The sequence below is a fragment of the Cetorhinus maximus genome, unplaced genomic scaffold (assembly GCF_964194155.1).
Source record: "Cetorhinus maximus unplaced genomic scaffold, sCetMax3.hap1.1 HAP1_SCAFFOLD_398, whole genome shotgun sequence".
NCBI lineage: Eukaryota > Metazoa > Chordata > Chondrichthyes > Lamniformes > Cetorhinidae > Cetorhinus > Cetorhinus maximus.
Genome location: NW_027596344.1, coordinates 834 through 18166, shown reverse-complemented (window position 1 = coordinate 18166; position 17333 = coordinate 834). Strand labels below are relative to the sequence as shown.

The window sequence follows — 17333 nt, the reverse complement described above, 5'->3', positions numbered from 1 at the left end:
TTGTCCCTCTCTCTGTCGCATTGTCCCTCTCTCTGTCGCATTGTCCCTATCTCTGTCGCATTGTCCCTCTCTCTGTCGCATTGTCCCTCTCTCTGTCGCATTGTCCCTCTCTCTGTCGCATTGTCCCTCTCTCTGTCGCATTGTCCCTCTCTCTGTCGCATTGTCCCTCTCTCTGTCGCATTGTCCCTCTCTCTGTCGCATTGTCCCTCTCTGTCGCATTGTCCCTCTCTGTCGCATTGTCCCTCTCTTTCGCATTGTCCCTCTCTCTTTCGCATTGTCCCTCTCTCTTTCGCATTGTCCCTCTCTCTTTCGCATTGTCCCTCTCTCTTTCGCATTGTCCCTCTCTCTTTCGCATTGTCCCTCTCTCTGTCGCATTGTCCCTCTCTCTGTCGCATTGTCCCTCTCTCTGTCGCATTGTCCTTCTCTCTGTCGCATTGTCCCTCTCTCTGTCGCATTGTCCCTCTCTCTGTCGCATTGTCCCTCTCTCTGTCGCATTGTCCCTCTCTCTGTCGCATTGTCCCTCTCTCTGTCGCATTGTCTCTCTCTCTGTCGCATTGTCCCCCTCTCTGTCGCATTGTCCCCCTCTCTGTCGCACTGTCCCTCTCTCTGTCGCACTGTCCCTCTCTCTGTCGCACTGTCCCTCTCTCTGTCGCACTGTCCCTCTCTCTGTCGCACTGTCCCTTTCTCTGTCGCATTGTCCCTCTCTCTGTCGCATTGTCCCTCTCTCTGTCACACTGTCCCCCTCTCGCATTCTCTCTCTCTCACATTCTTTCTCTCACATTCTCTCTCTTGCTCACATTTTCTCTCACGCGCACACACACACAAACATGCACTCACACTCCAATGCCATCTTGGCAACCATCATGAGTTTTGACCTAAGTTTTTGATACACTAATAAGGTGAATTTAGGGAGATATTGAGCAAGACCAGAGGAGATTAGCAGAATCTAAGTAAGCCGAAAACTCTGTTTAACCTGGGCTCTATGAATTCTTGTACTAGTCTGCCACCTAGTGTGGGAAATAATAATTCAAATCATTCAAAAGGAAATTGCACCAATTTCTGATTCAGCACAGGGTATAGGGATATGGGTTTTGAACGTAATGAGTATTGCTGAGAGTGGTAGCTCTGGTTAGATGAACCTCTCATGTGCTACTGAGTGATAGAGCCCAGAAAGTTTCCATGTTCATTCCCTGATCTGTGCTGGGCCAACAGAAGGGAGTCTAGAATTGGCCACAGCACCAGCACAGTGTTACCAAAACCTGGTGACAACCAGTGACCCGCACTGGAATGTGGCTTTATGTACACACACTTCAATGTTGGCTGCAATGAATACTCTTCACACACACATGAACCCTACACATGCACACATACCCTGACAGCGTGCGTGCGCACACACACACACACACACACACACGCACACATATACGCACAGGTACCCTACATACACACACACACACACATAACTCGCCATGCACGCTCACATACACACACATACACACACATGCACGTACATATGCATACGCACACACCACTTGTTGCCTAGACTTGAGCACTGGGGCACAGAGAGATTTTGCTGCCTGTCGAATCTATTGCAGTGGCTGTCAGACCATCCAGGAAAAGAGGAGGCGATTGGGGAGGGATGAAGGGGAAAGATGTATTTCTACAGGTGGGGGATCTGATTGTCTGTCTTTCTCAAATGGAATTTGGACGATGGAACAAGTTGGGTTGAGAAAGAAAGTCTTGAGTTTGTATCGCATTCTGAGCACCTGATTGTGCTGCAGATAACATGAATTATTGAAAGCATAGAAATACACAGCACAGAAGGGGGCCAAATGTGGCAACCATTCAATGCACAGCAAGATCCCACAATCATGCGGCAAATGACCCAAAACCAGTTGACCTGCTTTTCCGTCATACCCCTGCATTTGACACTCCATTGCAGTACTCTAGGGGTGCTGCGCTGTCAGAGGTGCCATCTTTCAGAGTCCCCTTCTACCCTCTCCAGTGGATGTAAAAGACCCCATGGCTGTATTTTGAAGAACAGCAGCGGTGGGTGGCGGGGGGGGGGTGGGGTGGGGGGGTAGTTCTCCCTGCTCTCCTGGGCCCAATATTTATCCCTCAATCATCTTCACAAAAATAGATTACCTGGTCATGGTCACATTTCTGTTGATGGGAGCTTGCTGTGCACAAACTGGCTGTTGAGTTTCCTATATTACAACAGGGACTCTGCTTCAAGTGCCGTAAAAGTCCAGTGGGGGTTGCGCAAGGCGCTATATAAAGGCACGGGCTTTCTTCTCACCTTTGGGCTGAGTAAAAAACTTTGGCTAGGAGCAGTCGACTGATGCCCTCAAACTGGGGGGGCTCAACCTCTCTCCTCGCCCCCCCCACCCCACACACACACACACAAACTGGGGGCACTTGGCTTGAAACCACCTCCTCCCCCACCCCTCAACCACTGCGCTTTGCGATTCTTCTAATTTGGGAGCGGCAGAGTGTTCAGCTGAGCCAAGATAGAGACGGCTACCATTCCAGCTGACACTAGAAATGAGCTACAAACATTGGCCGGCGCGGGTTCTTTAAACTGGATCTCTCCCGACTTCACAGGCCTGGCTTGATGAGAGAATTCGACACACCAGAAATCTGAAGCCGTAAGACATGAAGCACATTTATTATCAAGCCACCATCTGATTCGCAAAGTCACAGTCGAGGAGACGTTTAATTGAAAATTGATTCCTCTTTTCCTTCTCCGTTCTGCCCCCCCCAACCCGGTTTTGATTGCGTTACTCTGGCAAGTGGCTGCGTTCGTTCAAACCGAAGCTGCATTCCTCAACTCCGAGGAGGACCTGGTGGATGCTTTTTGTTTTTAAATTTCCGCCTCAGGATGTGGCTTCCCGGCCTGGTGGAGGCAGCTTCGCCACTACCTCCGTCCGTGCAGTCATTACGGTACCACAGGAGCAGGGACCGTGAAACTACCTTCACCCGTCATAAAAATCCACCCGGTTTTTAGGGCAGGAAATCTGCCATCCTTACCTGGTCTGGCCTACGTGTGACTCCAGACCCCACAGCGATATGGTTGACTCCTAACTGCGCTCCCGAGCGTGACTCCATTTTGATGCCTCAGACTCGGTGTGAAAGTTTGAGGTGTGCGAGGTCCTGTTGTGTGGGGAGCCTTCGGTTGTCGAGTGGAAGGGGGTGGCCTTCGGTTTTTGGCGGGGGTGGTGGTAGCTTTTAGTTGTGAGCTGGGGTGGGTGGGTGACCTGCTGTTATTGAGTGAGGGGGTGGTGCCAAAATAAAACAAAACAGCAGGATAGTAATCATTGCAACACGGGCATGCATGTTGCAATGCAGTCTCTCCAAATCTGGCAGTGTGGTTGTTAGTGCACATCTAATCTCCGATGTCTCATCCCTGTGGCTGCCTGTTCACTCCCACCCTCTTCCAGCGAACTGCAAATCATAAATAAAAAAATGAGATGCATGCCACATGGGACCTCGGAGCCTGTCCCGGGACCTACCCCAACAGAGTCTCTGCTCCACGGCCACCACTACAGCCTCACAGCTTCTGATCCCAAAATCTACACCCAGCGTTTGGGAGTCCCGGCTCTTGGGTGGTGTTGGCGCCAAACTCATCCAGGCAAGTGTTCCCTCACACTCCTGACCTGTGTCTTGTAGATGGTGGACAGGCTTTGGGGAGTCAGGAGGTGAGTTACACATCACAATTCCTAGCCTCTGACTTGCTCTTGTAGCCACAGTATTTATATGGCTAGTCCAGTTCAATTTCTGGTCAATGGTAACCCCCCAGGATGTTAGTGGGGAATTCAGTGATGGTAATGCCATTGAATGTCAAGGGACGATGGTTAGATTCTCTCTTGTTGGAGATGGTCATTGCCTGACACTTGTGTGGTGCAAATGTTACTTGCCACTTGTCAGCCCAAGCCTGGATATTGTCCAGGTCTTGCTGCATTTGGACATGGACTGCAGCGGTTCAAGAAGACAGCTCGCCACCACCACCTTCTCAAGGGGCAATTAGGGCTGGGCAATAAATGCTGGGCCCAGCCAGCGACGCCCACATCCCGTGAATGAATAAAAGAAAGATTCCCAAGAGGAACAATGGGTCTTGTCATGCAGCCATGATTGTAAAATCATCTGGCGCGGAAGGAGGCCATTCGGCCCATCGTGCCTGTGCCAGCTCTTTGAATAACGGGGTGGCCATTTTGTGCACTGCCAAACCTTCTCAAACAGTAATGAGGTGAATGGTAATTATTCTTGTAAATCAGATAGGAAAAGTGACTTGCTCCCACCAATGAACGCTCCTGTAGTCATGTGGCTAAAGCACTGCTCCTATTGTATTACTATAAAGAGACATGTTGCCAAACCTTTTCGTCTTACACTCATCAGGACAAATGTAAGAATGCCAAATTTGAAAGGATCACATTAATTTATGCTACAGGAGAAAAGGGTGCTGATTGGGTGGCAAGTCGACTGTAATTGGCCAAAGAGTTGCCGTGCAGAGAGCAACGAGGAATAATAGGCTCCCTGAGCTCCTGGGTAATTCGAAATAGATACGAGACTTGAACATATTCCTTTTGTTTGCAGAGAAAGGATCCCTGCGTATGAATGTATGTCACTTCTAGCAAGTGTAAATGAGCCATGTTACGAGCTTGACTGAGTATCTTAAATTGGTTGTTAGTGTAACTGTTAGCGCACTCAAGATTATTCAGTAAGTGCTGTCCAATTGCAGAAACACAGGCAACAGTGGACACCCACCTTTACTAATCCTGTTTTGTCTTTTTCTTCTAGTACACGTATGAAGGAAATGACATCAGCGACCTGCCTGTGGATCTCTCCGTTGTATGGAATGGGAATTTTGTCATAGACAACCCTGCCAACATTAAAGGTACAGTCAGCAGATTAAAGAAAGCATCTTCTGCCGTGGACATTACTGATATCTCCAGACCCTGAGACCTTATTAATGAGGTCCATTGCTTTATACAGAGTGAATTGGGAGACAGCCATGTTTGCAAGTGTGGATTGCTTAAAAATAAAGACTTGCAATTATTTAGCATCTTCTGCAACCTCAGGATAGGCCAAATAACCTGACAGCCAAAGAGGTACTTCGGACATAGTGTCACTGTTGCAGTGTAGGAAAGCAGCGGCCAATTCATGCACAGCAAGCTCCCACAAATAACAATCTGATAATTACCAGATAATATAATTTAGTGACGTTGTTTGAGGGATAAGTATTGCCCCGGACACATAGGACTTAGGAGCAGGAGTAGGCCCTTTGATCCTGCTGTGCCATTCAATAAGATCATTGCTGACACCAGGGAGAATTCTCCAGCTACTCTTTAAATAGCTCGCTGAGATCTTTAATGTCCACCTGAGCGAATAGGCAGGGCCTCGGTTTAACATCTCAGCTGGAAAAACAGCACCTGTGCCAATGTAGCTCTCCCTCACTACTCATGGCAGTTTTTGTGCTGTTGATCTTTGTTCATCCTGGCCTGGATTGCGATCACCCCAACCTCATTACATGGGTTGCTGGGTTGCAGTCAGAGTGTGGTCCAATTCAGATAGCCAGTATAAGAATCAGCAACAGCTTGCATTTTTGTAGCAGACACAAGGCATCAATATTGGAAAGTGCTTCAACAGCATAAAATCAGACAAAAAATTAAGACTGAGCTGAAAGAGGAGATATTAGGACATGGGGTAGTTCTTAACTGTCTTAAAGGAAGAGAGGGGGGTGGAGAGGCAGAGAGATTTAGGGAGGGGGTTGTAGAGATTGGCGCCTGGACAACTGAAGACAGAGCTGCCAGTGGTGAGACGAAGGAAATCGGGGTGCATAAGAGACCAGAATTGGAGGGACACAGAATGCTCAGTGGGCGGCCTTTTGTGCATCCACAAGATGGTGGCTGTGCCTTCAGTTGACTGGGCCCCAAACTCTGAAACTCCTTCCCTACACCTCGCTACTTTGCTCTCCTCCTTCAAGATGCTCCTGAAAGCTACCTCTCTGACCAAGCTTTTGGTCATCTGACCTCCTATCTCCTTATGTGGCTTGGTGTCATGCTTTGTTTGACGATGTTCCTGTGAAGCACCTCTGGTTGTTTCATCACGTTAAAGGTGCGATATAAATGTAAGTTGTTGTTTGTGGGGCTGGAGGAGGTTACAGAGATGAGCAAATAGATGGAGAGCTTCTTCTACTCTTCTATATTATTACAGGGCTATGAGCTGAGTGCTGGAAAATTGGATTAGAATAGATAGGTGCTTGATGGCTGGAACGGACATGATGGGCTGAAGGGCCTGATTCTGTGCTGTATAACTCTATGACTCTTATTATGTTTTAATGGGAGCAGGTTGAGATGGCCTGAAATCTGCTTCACCTTAAACCTTAACCAACCATTGGAAGAAGGCAGCTTAGCTGCCACCAGTTTGAGTGGATTCCTACTTGGGCCACCCCAGTTTGCCACCTCTGTGTACTGGGCTGGTTTTTGGCTGGTTTCTTGCATCTGCATTCGCATGGCGACCTTGCTTTGCAAAGAAAATGCTGGCAATATCTGTGGAAAGCAAAACGACAGAGTTGACTTTTGAGTTCAATGACCTTTCATCAAGACTGGGAAATGTAACCAGTTTCGAGCAACTGAAAGGGGTAAGGGTGTGGGAACACAACAAGAAGGAAGATCGGGTGGAGATTTTCTGTCTGTTTCCCTCTCCACAGCTGGTGCCAGACTTGCTTGTGTATTTCCAGCATTTCCTCTTTTTATTACTATTTTATAGAGGTCTTGGTGAGACCAGACATGAAGCACTATGTACGGTTTTGGTCTCCTTACCTAAGCAGCAATATTGGAGAGAGAGAGAGTGCAGCGGTTCTAAACTAGGCTGACCAGTTTGTGTTTACAACCCTTGCCAGCGCCTCCAACTGGCCAGTCTAAAAAGCAAAGAGTTGCTGAGGGCCACTCCTAATGTCCAACATATTTGTAATCTCTGGGTTCGTTGCATCCCATCTAAATGCTAAATCAGTAACCTACGTGTTTCTACTTAATTACATAAATGGCAGAGAATTGGTTAAAACCAGTTGGAGTAGTGACTGCAGAAAGTGGGGCCAAAAAAGATGCAAACTTTTGCAGTCTGTGTGTGTTCATTGATGCAAAAAGAAATGAAGGCTGTTAAGGATACAGATATCTCTCTCTTTATGCCATTCAGAATTATGTGATCACCTTCATGAGCAGTGTTTAATTAGAGAGTGTTTGCTTTGGGCTAACAGCCACTTGAGACTCTTCATACAGTCAGTTCCTTTCTCCTCTTTCATCCTAAGGTCTGGAGGCGGAATTTCTCTTTGATATCCCTCCTGGAGAAAACTTATGAGTCAAAGGAGATCTAGTGTTGACAGAATGCGTTAAGAGCATTTTATTAGTCTTAGAACATGTAACTCTCCCGAAAATGGATTAACAAACTACAGTCAAGTAAAAATGATCTTTTCTTGTTAAGGCTTCATCACTAAATTTGTTGAGTTTTCCCAGTGAAGTCGAGCACTTTCCGGCAAATCGAACCCGGTGTGTTGTGTTAAAATTAATTTTCGAGATGTGGGCGTCGCTGGCCAGGCCAACATATTATATTGCTCACTCCCTTATCATGTTAAGGCCGTTTCACTGGGAAGTCATTACAAAGGGATTGGCCTATACAAGTGAAAGGATCTTCCTCCAATTGTAAAGGAGCATGAGGACAAAAAGCAAAATACTGCAGATGCTGGAAGCCTGAAGTGAGAACAGAAAGATCTGGAAATACTTAGCAGGCTTGGCAGCATCTGTGGAGAGAGAAACAGTTAATGTTTCAGCTCGATGACCTGTCATCAGAACTGGGGAGTGTTATGGGTTTTGAGCAAGTGAAAGGGGGAGGACGAGGAAACAATAAAAAAAAAGGAAGGTTTACAATCGGGTGGTGGGCAGGGGAGATTTTCCCTCTTTCTCCCTCCGCAGATCATGCCTGACCTGCGGGAGTATTTGCAGCACTTCCTGTTTTTAATTACAATTGTATAGTGTCTTGCCGCTTGGAGCCATGACACATGGAGTCCTGTGTACAGTTTTGTCCTCCTTACTGAAGGAAGGATATACTTGCCTTAGAGGATGTGCAATGAAGGTCCACAAGCCTGGTTCTTGGAATGAGGGGATTGTCCTATGAGGAGAGTTTGGGTAGACTAGGCCTGTCATCCCTGGAGTTTGGAAGAATGAGAGGTGATCTTATTGAAACATATGAAATTCTTATGGGGCTTGACAGGGTAGGTGAATGAGGGGATTGTCCTTTGAGGAGAGTTCGAGTAGACTAGGCCTGTAATCCCTGGAGTTTGGAAGAATGAGAGGTGATCTTATAGAAACATATGAAATTCTTATGGGGCTTGACAGGGTAGGTGCTTGGAGGGTGTTTCTCCTGGCTGGGGAATCTAGAGCAGGATGTCACGATCTCAGAACAAAGAGTCGGCCATTTTGTACTGAGATGAGGAGAAATTCCTTCGCTAAAAAGACTATGAACTTTTGAAATTCCCTGAAAATCCAGGGAGCTGTGAATGCTGAGCCATTGAGAGTTGTAGTGACAGGGGCTGATAGTTTTTAGATACTAGAGGAATTAAGGGATATAGAAATAATGGGGGAAGATGGAGTTGAGGCACGATCTTAATCTTATTGAATGGTGGAGCTGGCTCACAGGGTGAAAAGGCCTACTCCTGCTCCTCTTCCTTATGAGCCAAGCATGTCGATGTCTAACTGGAGTCACGTATTGACCCAAATCAGGTAAGGGCAGCAGGTTTCCTTGTCTAAATAACATCAGTGAGCCAGTTGGATTTTTACAATTATCCTTTTGCCCCATCGTCACTTCTGCTCACATCAGGTTTTCTATTTCCTTGACCTGAATTGAAATTCTTCAGCTGCCATTTGTGGGATTTGATTTCACATTTTCTAGATTACTATTCCAGTAACATAACTATTACGCTACCATACCGTATGGTTTATAGTTCCGCAAGGGAGGTTTCCATGTGCTATCATTAAAGTGAATGCTGGACAGAAATCTTTCAACAAAGAACAAAGATGAAGCTGCCATTGGTGATGTACATCACTGAAATGCAGTCCACCCTTCTATCTATCTTGAACGATGTACCTAGATGTCCAGTTCTGAAGCTGTGCGTTACCTCTATTCTTACACTTAAATTGTGCAAATACTTCTCAGTCTCCCATCAGGCTCATCATTGATAAGCTGCCACATTTGCTGCCTCGTTTTTAGCTCTCCTTCCCATAATCCTGCTCCACCTCCCCGCACTCCCAACCCTATTGCTGGCACAAGTGCGTTTTGCGTTTTCCTGTTTTGTTGAACATAAGAAATAGGAGCAGGAGTGGAAACTTAGAAAATTCTTACAGGGTGTGACAGGGTGGATGTAGATGAGATGATTCCCCTTGTTGGCGAGTCTAAAACCAGGGGGAACGCAATCTCAGGATAAGGGATAGGGCATTTAAGACTGAGACGAGGAGGAATTTCTTGCCTCAGAGGGTGGTGAATCTTTGGAATTCTCTACCCCAGAGGGCTGTGGAAACTTTATCATTGAGCATGTTTAAAACAGAATTTGATAGGTCTCTGGAGACTAATGACGTCAAGGGATAGGGGGAAAGTGGCGTTGAAGTAGATGATCAGCCATGATCTAATTGAATGGCGGAGCAGGCTTGATGGGCTGGATGGCCGACTCCTTTTCCTAGGTTCCTAGGCCATTTGGGCCCTTGAGCCTGCTGCACCATTCAATAACATCATGGCTCAGCTTCTGTCTCAATGCCACTTCTTCTCCGACTCCCCATATCCTTTGCAAAAACAAAAATACCTGGAAGAACTCAGCAGGTCTGATAGCATCTGTGGAGAGGAACACAGTTAATGTTTCGAGTCCGTATGACTCTTCATCAGAACTAAGTAAAAATAGAAAAAAGGTGAAATATAAGCTGGTTTAAGGGGGGGGGGGGGACAGGTAGAGCTGGATAGGGGGCCAGTGATAGGTGGAGATAGACAAAAGGACAAAGAGGTATTGACGGTGGTGATATTAGCTAAGAAATGTGCTAACGATGACATGAAAGGTAGAAAGCAGGATGAGCAAGGGACAGATAGCCCTAGTGGGGGTGGGGTGGGGGGAAGGGATCAAAATAGGCTAAAAGGTAGAACTAAAACAATGGATGGAAATACATTTAAAAATAATGGAAATAGGTGGGAAAAGAAAAATCTATATAAATTATTGGAAAAAAGGGGGGATCGGAAAGGGGGTGGGGATGGAGGAGAGAGTTCATGATCTAAAGTTGTTGAACTCAATATTCAGCCCGGAAGGCTGTAAAGTGCCTAGTCGGAAGATGAGGTGCTGTTCCTCCAGTTTGCGTTGAGCTTCACTGGAACAATGCAGCAGGCCAAAGACGGACATGTGGGCATGAGAGCAGGGTGGTGTGTTAAAATGGCAAGCGACAGGGAGGTCTGGGTCTTTCTTGCGGACAGACCGAAGGTGTTCTGCAAAGTGGTCACCCAGTCTGTCTCCACCCAGTCTGCAATGTAGAGGAAACCGCATTTGGAGCAACGAATGCAGTAGACTAAATTGAGGGAAGTGCAAGTGAAATGCTGCTTCACTTGGAAGGAGTTTTTGGGCCCTTGGACGGTGAGGAGGGGGGAAGTAAAGGGGCAGGTGTTGCACCTTCTGCCTTTGCATGGGAAGGTGCCGTGGGAGGGGGTTGAGGTGTAGGGGGTGATGGAGGAGTGGACCAGAGTGTCCCGGAGAGAACGATCCCTGTGGAGTGCCGCCGGGGGGGGGTGAAGGGAAGATGTGTTTGGTGGTGGCATCATGCTGGAGTTGGAGGAAATGGCGGAGGATGATCCTTTGAATGCAGAGGCTGGTGGGGTGATAAGTGAGGACAAGGGGGACCCTATCAGGATTCTGGGAGGGAGAGGAAGGTGTGAGGGCGGATGCGCGGGATATGGGCCGGACACGGTTGAGGGCCCTGTCAACCACCGTGGGTGGAAAACCTCGGTTAAGGAAGAAGGAAGACATGTCAGAGGAACTGTTTTTGAAAGTGGCTTCATCAGAACAGATGCGACAGAGGCGAAGGAACTGAGAGAATGGGATGGAGTCCTTACAGGAAGCGGGGTGTGAGGAGCTGTAGTCGAGGTAGCTGTGGGAGTCGGTAGGCTTGTAATGAATATTGGTGGACAGTCTATCACCAGAAATTGAGACAGAGAGGTCAAGGAAGGGAAGGGAAGTGTCAGAGATGGACCATGTGAAAATGATGGAGGGGTGGAAATTGGAAGCAAAATTAATAAATTTTTCCAGGTCCAGACGAGAGCATGAAGCCGCTCCGAAACAATGCTTCATATCCTTGGATTTGCCAAGAGACCAGAAATCTATCCTTCTCAGCCTTAAATCAATTAAAAGCTGGAGCATCCACAAACCTCAGGGTTTGGCCTATTAAATTCCCCAGTGGCCTATTGGCTGAGGTGGCCACTGAAGTCCTGGTCCTAAAGTCAGCTGAATGTTGGCCAATAGTTTGGCCATTCAGTGCAAGATTTTATCAACCTCCTTAAAGCCAACTTGACTTGCACCAGCTGAAGTGGCTGATGAGCTGCTTGGTTATTGTCAAGGGATCACTATTGCTGGGGCCTTGTGATTTGAATGATATTCACTTGGCACCACTGACTAAACACAGTGCTGTTGCTAGGAATCGCAAGTTCCATAAACTGCTCCTCTGTGGGTTGCCAAACCTCTAGGATTACCCTGGAGTCTGCAGGGATTAAAGATTAATCCCCCAGACGCTGGCTGGGATTTTCTGTGCCCGCTGGCGCTGGGCGTGATCGGTGGCGCGAGCGGACAATATGGCAAGAAGGCCAAAAATCGGTTTCACGGCCTGGTGAAATCAGTTTGCGATTGGCTGGTCCACCCGCCGATGGCGGGCTGCATTCTCCGCCATTGGACGTCAGGAACCTCACTGTCATACATCAGCGTGTCATTATAAGGCCAACCCGACGGACTCCTTGCCCTCCCCTCCTCGTGGGAAAACACGCCGACGTGTTTCACAACAGCGTATATAAGGCGTGCACTTGGCGGGCGGCACTGCGCCCAGGACTTCAGGGTTTGTTTGCCTACCCTGCTTCGGTCAGCACTCGCAGTCCATCAGTGTCAGGCTTCACAGACAACACCACATCACTTATGGGGGTGCTCACGGGCAGGTCTCTACCTACCAGATCAGCCACATGTGGGGGGCTTTTCAACAGCTGCAGGGCTAGGGCTTGCTTGGGGGAAGGGGGAGAAGTGGCCTCAGGCAAGGGAAGAGGCTGCAGGACGAGAGTTCTACTGGGGAAGGGGGGTATCCCAGGGTGTGTGTAGAGGGCACATGTTGATCTGTGCAAGTGGCCTCAAGATGGTGAGGACTAAGGAGGCAGCCTCCAGAGGAGATGAGGCCAGGTGGACAGGTGAATGGGTGGTGATGTCCCTTGAGATGACAGTGAGTGAGTTGCCAGTGAATGTGTGGTGGGCTGGAGTGTGCGAGTTGAGTGATGAGATGTTTGCCATACCCTGGCAACATGGATGAGATCATTCATTGGAAGGCCAGCCTCTCCTGTGCAACATTGGCACCGATCACCACTGCCATCGCCTACCAAGCCGGAGTGGGTATGCACCTGCTCCTTCTGCGGCCAGAGCAGGGGGTAGAGGACATCACAGCGGGGGCCTCCATGGTGTCCAAAAGGTGCTCGACGGCTGCAGTCTTCTTGCCTTTCGGGACCATGTCTTTGCTGCAGACCTGGGCTGGAAGCACTGAGCGTGGCTGTACTTTAAATGTGGTGCCTGGTGTGATGAAGCAGCAAGATGATGGCGTGAGGGGCAAATTGGGGGCCACCTGCCATTGAAAGGGCGTATTTCCTGGGAATGCATAATGAACGCAGCGGATTTGGGACGATGTGTGAAAAAGTGGCATTGCGGCCAGCGGGTAAAATGTCGTTTTACCCGCCCGTTACCGCACTTAGTGCAAATCTGGGATGATTCTGCCCACTGACCAAAAGCAACCCTGAAGAAAAAAATCATTGAGTTTGGCTGAGAGGGAGAGGGGGTTGGGTGTTTAAAATAAAGTGGCACTGATGCTTTAATTTTCTCTGAATGCTTTTGTTAATTAGCTATTGGAGGTTGGGAGTGGGGAAGTAAAGGCTGATTCTGACAGTAAAGAACCATCCACTTGGGTGCCGAATGTCTCTTCCCAGCTGACCGTGTGTCACTGGGGCAAACGGTGTTGAGTGGTCAATGGCAGGAGGGCAGACGTGAGGTGATTGGAGGTCGGAGGCAATGAGGCAACCTCCAGAAATATATCCAACCGGAGTTGGCGGCAACTTTTCACCTGACGTTGTTGGGTCACAGACTGCGAAGGAAGGTTGACATCTCTCTCCCTTTTTACACCACAGAGGGAAATATTAACGCGTTATGGACGGGGGAAGGGACCGGTTGTCAATGATATGAAACTGCGGACGCAAACTGTCTTGCCGTGCTCACTGTTTTCATCCTTAACCTGTTTGACTCCGCAGTTGGCTGCGTGCCAACTGAAAGGCCAGGCTTGAACCACTATCGCTCACGCAAGGCCCCCTCGATTATGAAATTAGGCCAAGGGGGAGATTTTCCCTTCCCAGCGACTGACGAATGAGCTCCTAGCCCCGTCTGTTCAAGCTAACAGCTAAAGAATGGTGCCTGTGGGGGCTCTGAGCGATGCGGTGACGCAAATTAGCCCGAGTTGTGCGGCCTGTCAAGTTGTTGACTATTTTGTAGGAATGTTAATGTAATTAAAGCTTTCCTTTACACAGCTGGTTTTAGTTATGCGAAGGTTACCTCAGACAAAATCAAAACTAGCTACAACCTCTGTTTTGTACAAAGATGAATATCCCGGACGCTGCCAAAAGCGGCCCTGGAAAATAATCGTTGAGGGAGGTTGAAATGAAGTGGAGCTTTAGCTTTAATTCTCTTTGAATGCTTGTATCTATTAGTCATTGGAGATGGTGGGGGTTAGAAAAGGCCGAGTCTGGCAGATAAGAATTATCGGACCAAGCGACGAAGAGTCTGTTAAGTTTCCAGCTGGCTGTGTGCCGCTGAGGTGAAGGGTGTCGGTGAGCAGTGACGGGAGGTGCAGATCTGGCAAGGTGGGAGCTCAATGACAACAGTCTCCAGGAATGCATCCAATCAGAGTTGCTAACCTTCCACACGAATTCGTCGTATACCAAACCATGAAGAAAGGCTGACATTGCCCCTGTTTTCCATCAGAGAAAAATATGATGCGTTAGAGAGGTATGGCGGGAGAAGGAATTGGCTATCAGCAATGAAAAACTGTGAACGCCAACTGTTCTGTCATGTTTACTGTTTCCATTCATAACCTGTTGGGTGAAGTAATCCTTTACTCTCCTTCTCAGACTCCATGTGCTGTTTTTTTCCAACAGTCTCACAAGGCCTTTGATAATGTTGAGCTGTATGAAATACATAACTACAGTGGGAAGTATCTGCTGACTGGGAAGGATGGAGATATGGTCCCCCAACCCTTCAGGCCATGGTTGTGAATGAAAACCCAAAGAAAATTCATTCTGAACACTTTGTGGGTCACGGAGAGAAAAGGGCTGTTTGACTGGAAGTCAAAATTCATCCACACGGATTTTTACTCCTTGCAATTGGCTGGGAAAGTGGAAGAATGTGTTGGGAAGACAATGGAGGGAAAGGGAGGCAATTGGATGTGATGTTATGTGATGAATCCTCCAGGAAGACGTTGGTGAGCCCAGAGGGAGCTGTTGGCTAAAAGTTACTATAGATTTTTGAGGAAGCGATGGACCTTGTTGATTCCAAGATCTTTTTAGGCCCATACCCAGTATCGGCAAAACTGTCAATGATGTGCCATACAAGATTTGCCTACCTATAAGGGAGAACAGGAGGCAAGTTTGTAAGGTGGATTAGAATTAGGTTCAGCCAGGTGAGGCAAAGGTATTTATGAAGGGCAAGTGGTCACCCCTGGGATTCCAAAGACAGAGGAGAGGATAATAAAGGGGCTTGACAAGGGTAGACACTGAGATGTTGTATCCCATTGTAGGGGTCTAAGACACAGGGGGCACAGTCTCAAGATAAGAGGTCGAATTAGGACTGGAAAAAGGAGAAATTTCTTCACTCAAAGGGTTGTAAATGCTTGGAATTCACTACCCCAGAGGGCTGTGGATGCTCCACTGTTGGATATATTTAAGGCTGTGGGATAGACAGATTTTTGGTCTGTCAAGGAATTAAGAGATATGGGGAGTAGATGAGAAAGTGGAGTTGAAGCCCAAGATCAGCCATGATCATAATGAATGTCCGGGAAGGGGAGGGGCCAGTGCATATCGGGAAGGGGAGGGGCTTATGTACGCCAGAACGGGAGGGTTTGGTGACGCCAGTGTTTTCGTGTAAAGTGATAGTTGTGGTTGCTGGAATCTGTGCCCTGTTTGTAACAGAGTGAAGTTTGTTTAGCAAACTGTGACTCAGAATTTCACAGCAGAATTCTTGCAAGGCTGAATTTCTTGCTCGCATTGTGCTCATCGCTTCTGTAATGAATAGTTTTAAAAATGTAGCCTTGATTTGGGGGGCGTTGCAGCTTTCAAACAACTAACAGCGAATTATGCAGCTTTGTTCGCTAATTATTACAAAGGCACAATTAAGTTCTGTCTGGTCAAGTAGAACGCGCAGCCTGGTTACTAAAACCCTGTGCATGTGTCTCCTCACCAAGCTGCTCCAGGTCCCACACAAATAAGAGTTTCACCTTGTCCATGTTGGATTACACATTTCTACCCTCTAGCCACACACTTACCTGAGTGGGAAACTCGCTCTGTGCAGGATCCAGGGGTCTGTAGCCACAACGCACACTCGAGTTTGACTTTGCGGCTTATCAATACAGGGCTCACGGAAGCCAATTGCTCAGCTGTGACACCCACTCTAGTCCCCTGTCCATTAGGACAGTGGCCTGCATGGGTTGCCAACAGTCTCCCGGGCCAAATCAATCTCTGCAGGTGTAATCAATGAACCAGGCTGCCTGGCCAAAGATAGCACGGAGTATCTGTGTTGGATTATAGAGCTGGTTAACGGGTCCAAAGTGATACATTTTTTTTCTGGATTATTAATGTTTAGTCTTGGTTTATCTTTTGTGTCAGGCAAAGACTCAAGCCTCTCTTCCGTAGCGCAGGCTGTTCTAGGTTACAGGTGCAGTGCACTTGAATGAGCTTCAGTGATGGGGCCAGAGAGATTCTGCTGGTTGGGAGGCCTCGATGAGTCTGATCATGTGGACGAAGTGTTCCCATTGACTTTCTGTTTCCCTCTCCCTCCCCCTTCCTTGTCTCCCCCACCTCCCTCCTTCCCCCCTCCTCCCCCCTCCCTCCCCCTCCCTTCCCCCTCCCTACCCCTCCCTTACCCCCTCCCCCTCCCTTACCCCATCCCCTCTCCCCCCCTCTTACCCCCTCACCCCTCTCTTACCCCCTCCCCCCTCTCTTACCACTTCCCCCTATCCCTTCCCCCTCCCCCTCCTCCCTTACCCCCCTTACCTCCCCCTCTCTCCCCCCCTGTCTCCCCCCTCTCTCTCCCTCTCTCTCTCTCAATATTGGTTCACTAACCATCACTGGAACCTTGTAACACTTGTTTCCCTTTCTGTTCTCCCTCTTTTCCCCGCCTCCCCCCCCAGCTCACCTCTACAAGTGCACCGCTCTCCGGGAGAGCTGCGGACTGTGCCTAAAAGCCGATCCAAAGTTTGAGTGTGGTTGGTGCATGCAGGAGAAGAAGTGCATGCTCCGGCAGGACTGCCAGGCTCCGGCAACCAACTGGATGCACCAGCGCAGCACAAACAGCAGATGCACCGACCCGAAGATCACCAAGGTACGTCACCTCAGCAACGTTAACTTTATTTGAAATCGTTCTCGGGATATGAGCGTCCGGCATTTGTTTGTCCATCCCTAACTGCCCTTGAGCAGGTGGTGGTGGTGGTGGTGAGCCGCCTACAATCGAGTGGTTTACTAGGCCATTGCAGTGGGCAGTTCAGAGTCAACCACATCGCCGTGGGGTCTGGAGTCACATTAGGCCAGACCGGGAAAGGATGGCAGATTTCCTTCCCCAAAAGGACATTAGTGAACCAGATGGGTTTTTAATGACAAATCAGTAGTTTCATGATCATTATTACCGACACTAGCATTTTAATTCCAGATTTTATTAATCGGTTGAATTTAAACTCCCAGCTACAAGGTCGGGTTTGAACTTCACCCAGGCCTCTGGATTACTAGCCCAGTGACATTCCGGTTAAGCTACTGTCCCC

General features: G+C 48.3%; 1 protein-coding gene across 1 annotated transcript in view; it reads left to right on the top strand.

Moving 5' to 3' along the window:
• The window catches only part of LOC144673607 (plexin-A1-like), a 316439-nt gene extending 299506 nt beyond the window's left edge, over positions 1-16933 (top strand). The window contains exons 10-11 of the mRNA XM_078535357.1: positions 4798-4894; positions 16710-16933. Of these exons, the coding sequence (XP_078391483.1) occupies positions 4798-4894; positions 16710-16933 (321 nt within the window). The remainder of the gene's footprint in view (positions 1-4797; positions 4895-16709) is intronic.
• The last annotated feature ends 400 nt before the right edge of the window (positions 16934-17333 follow it).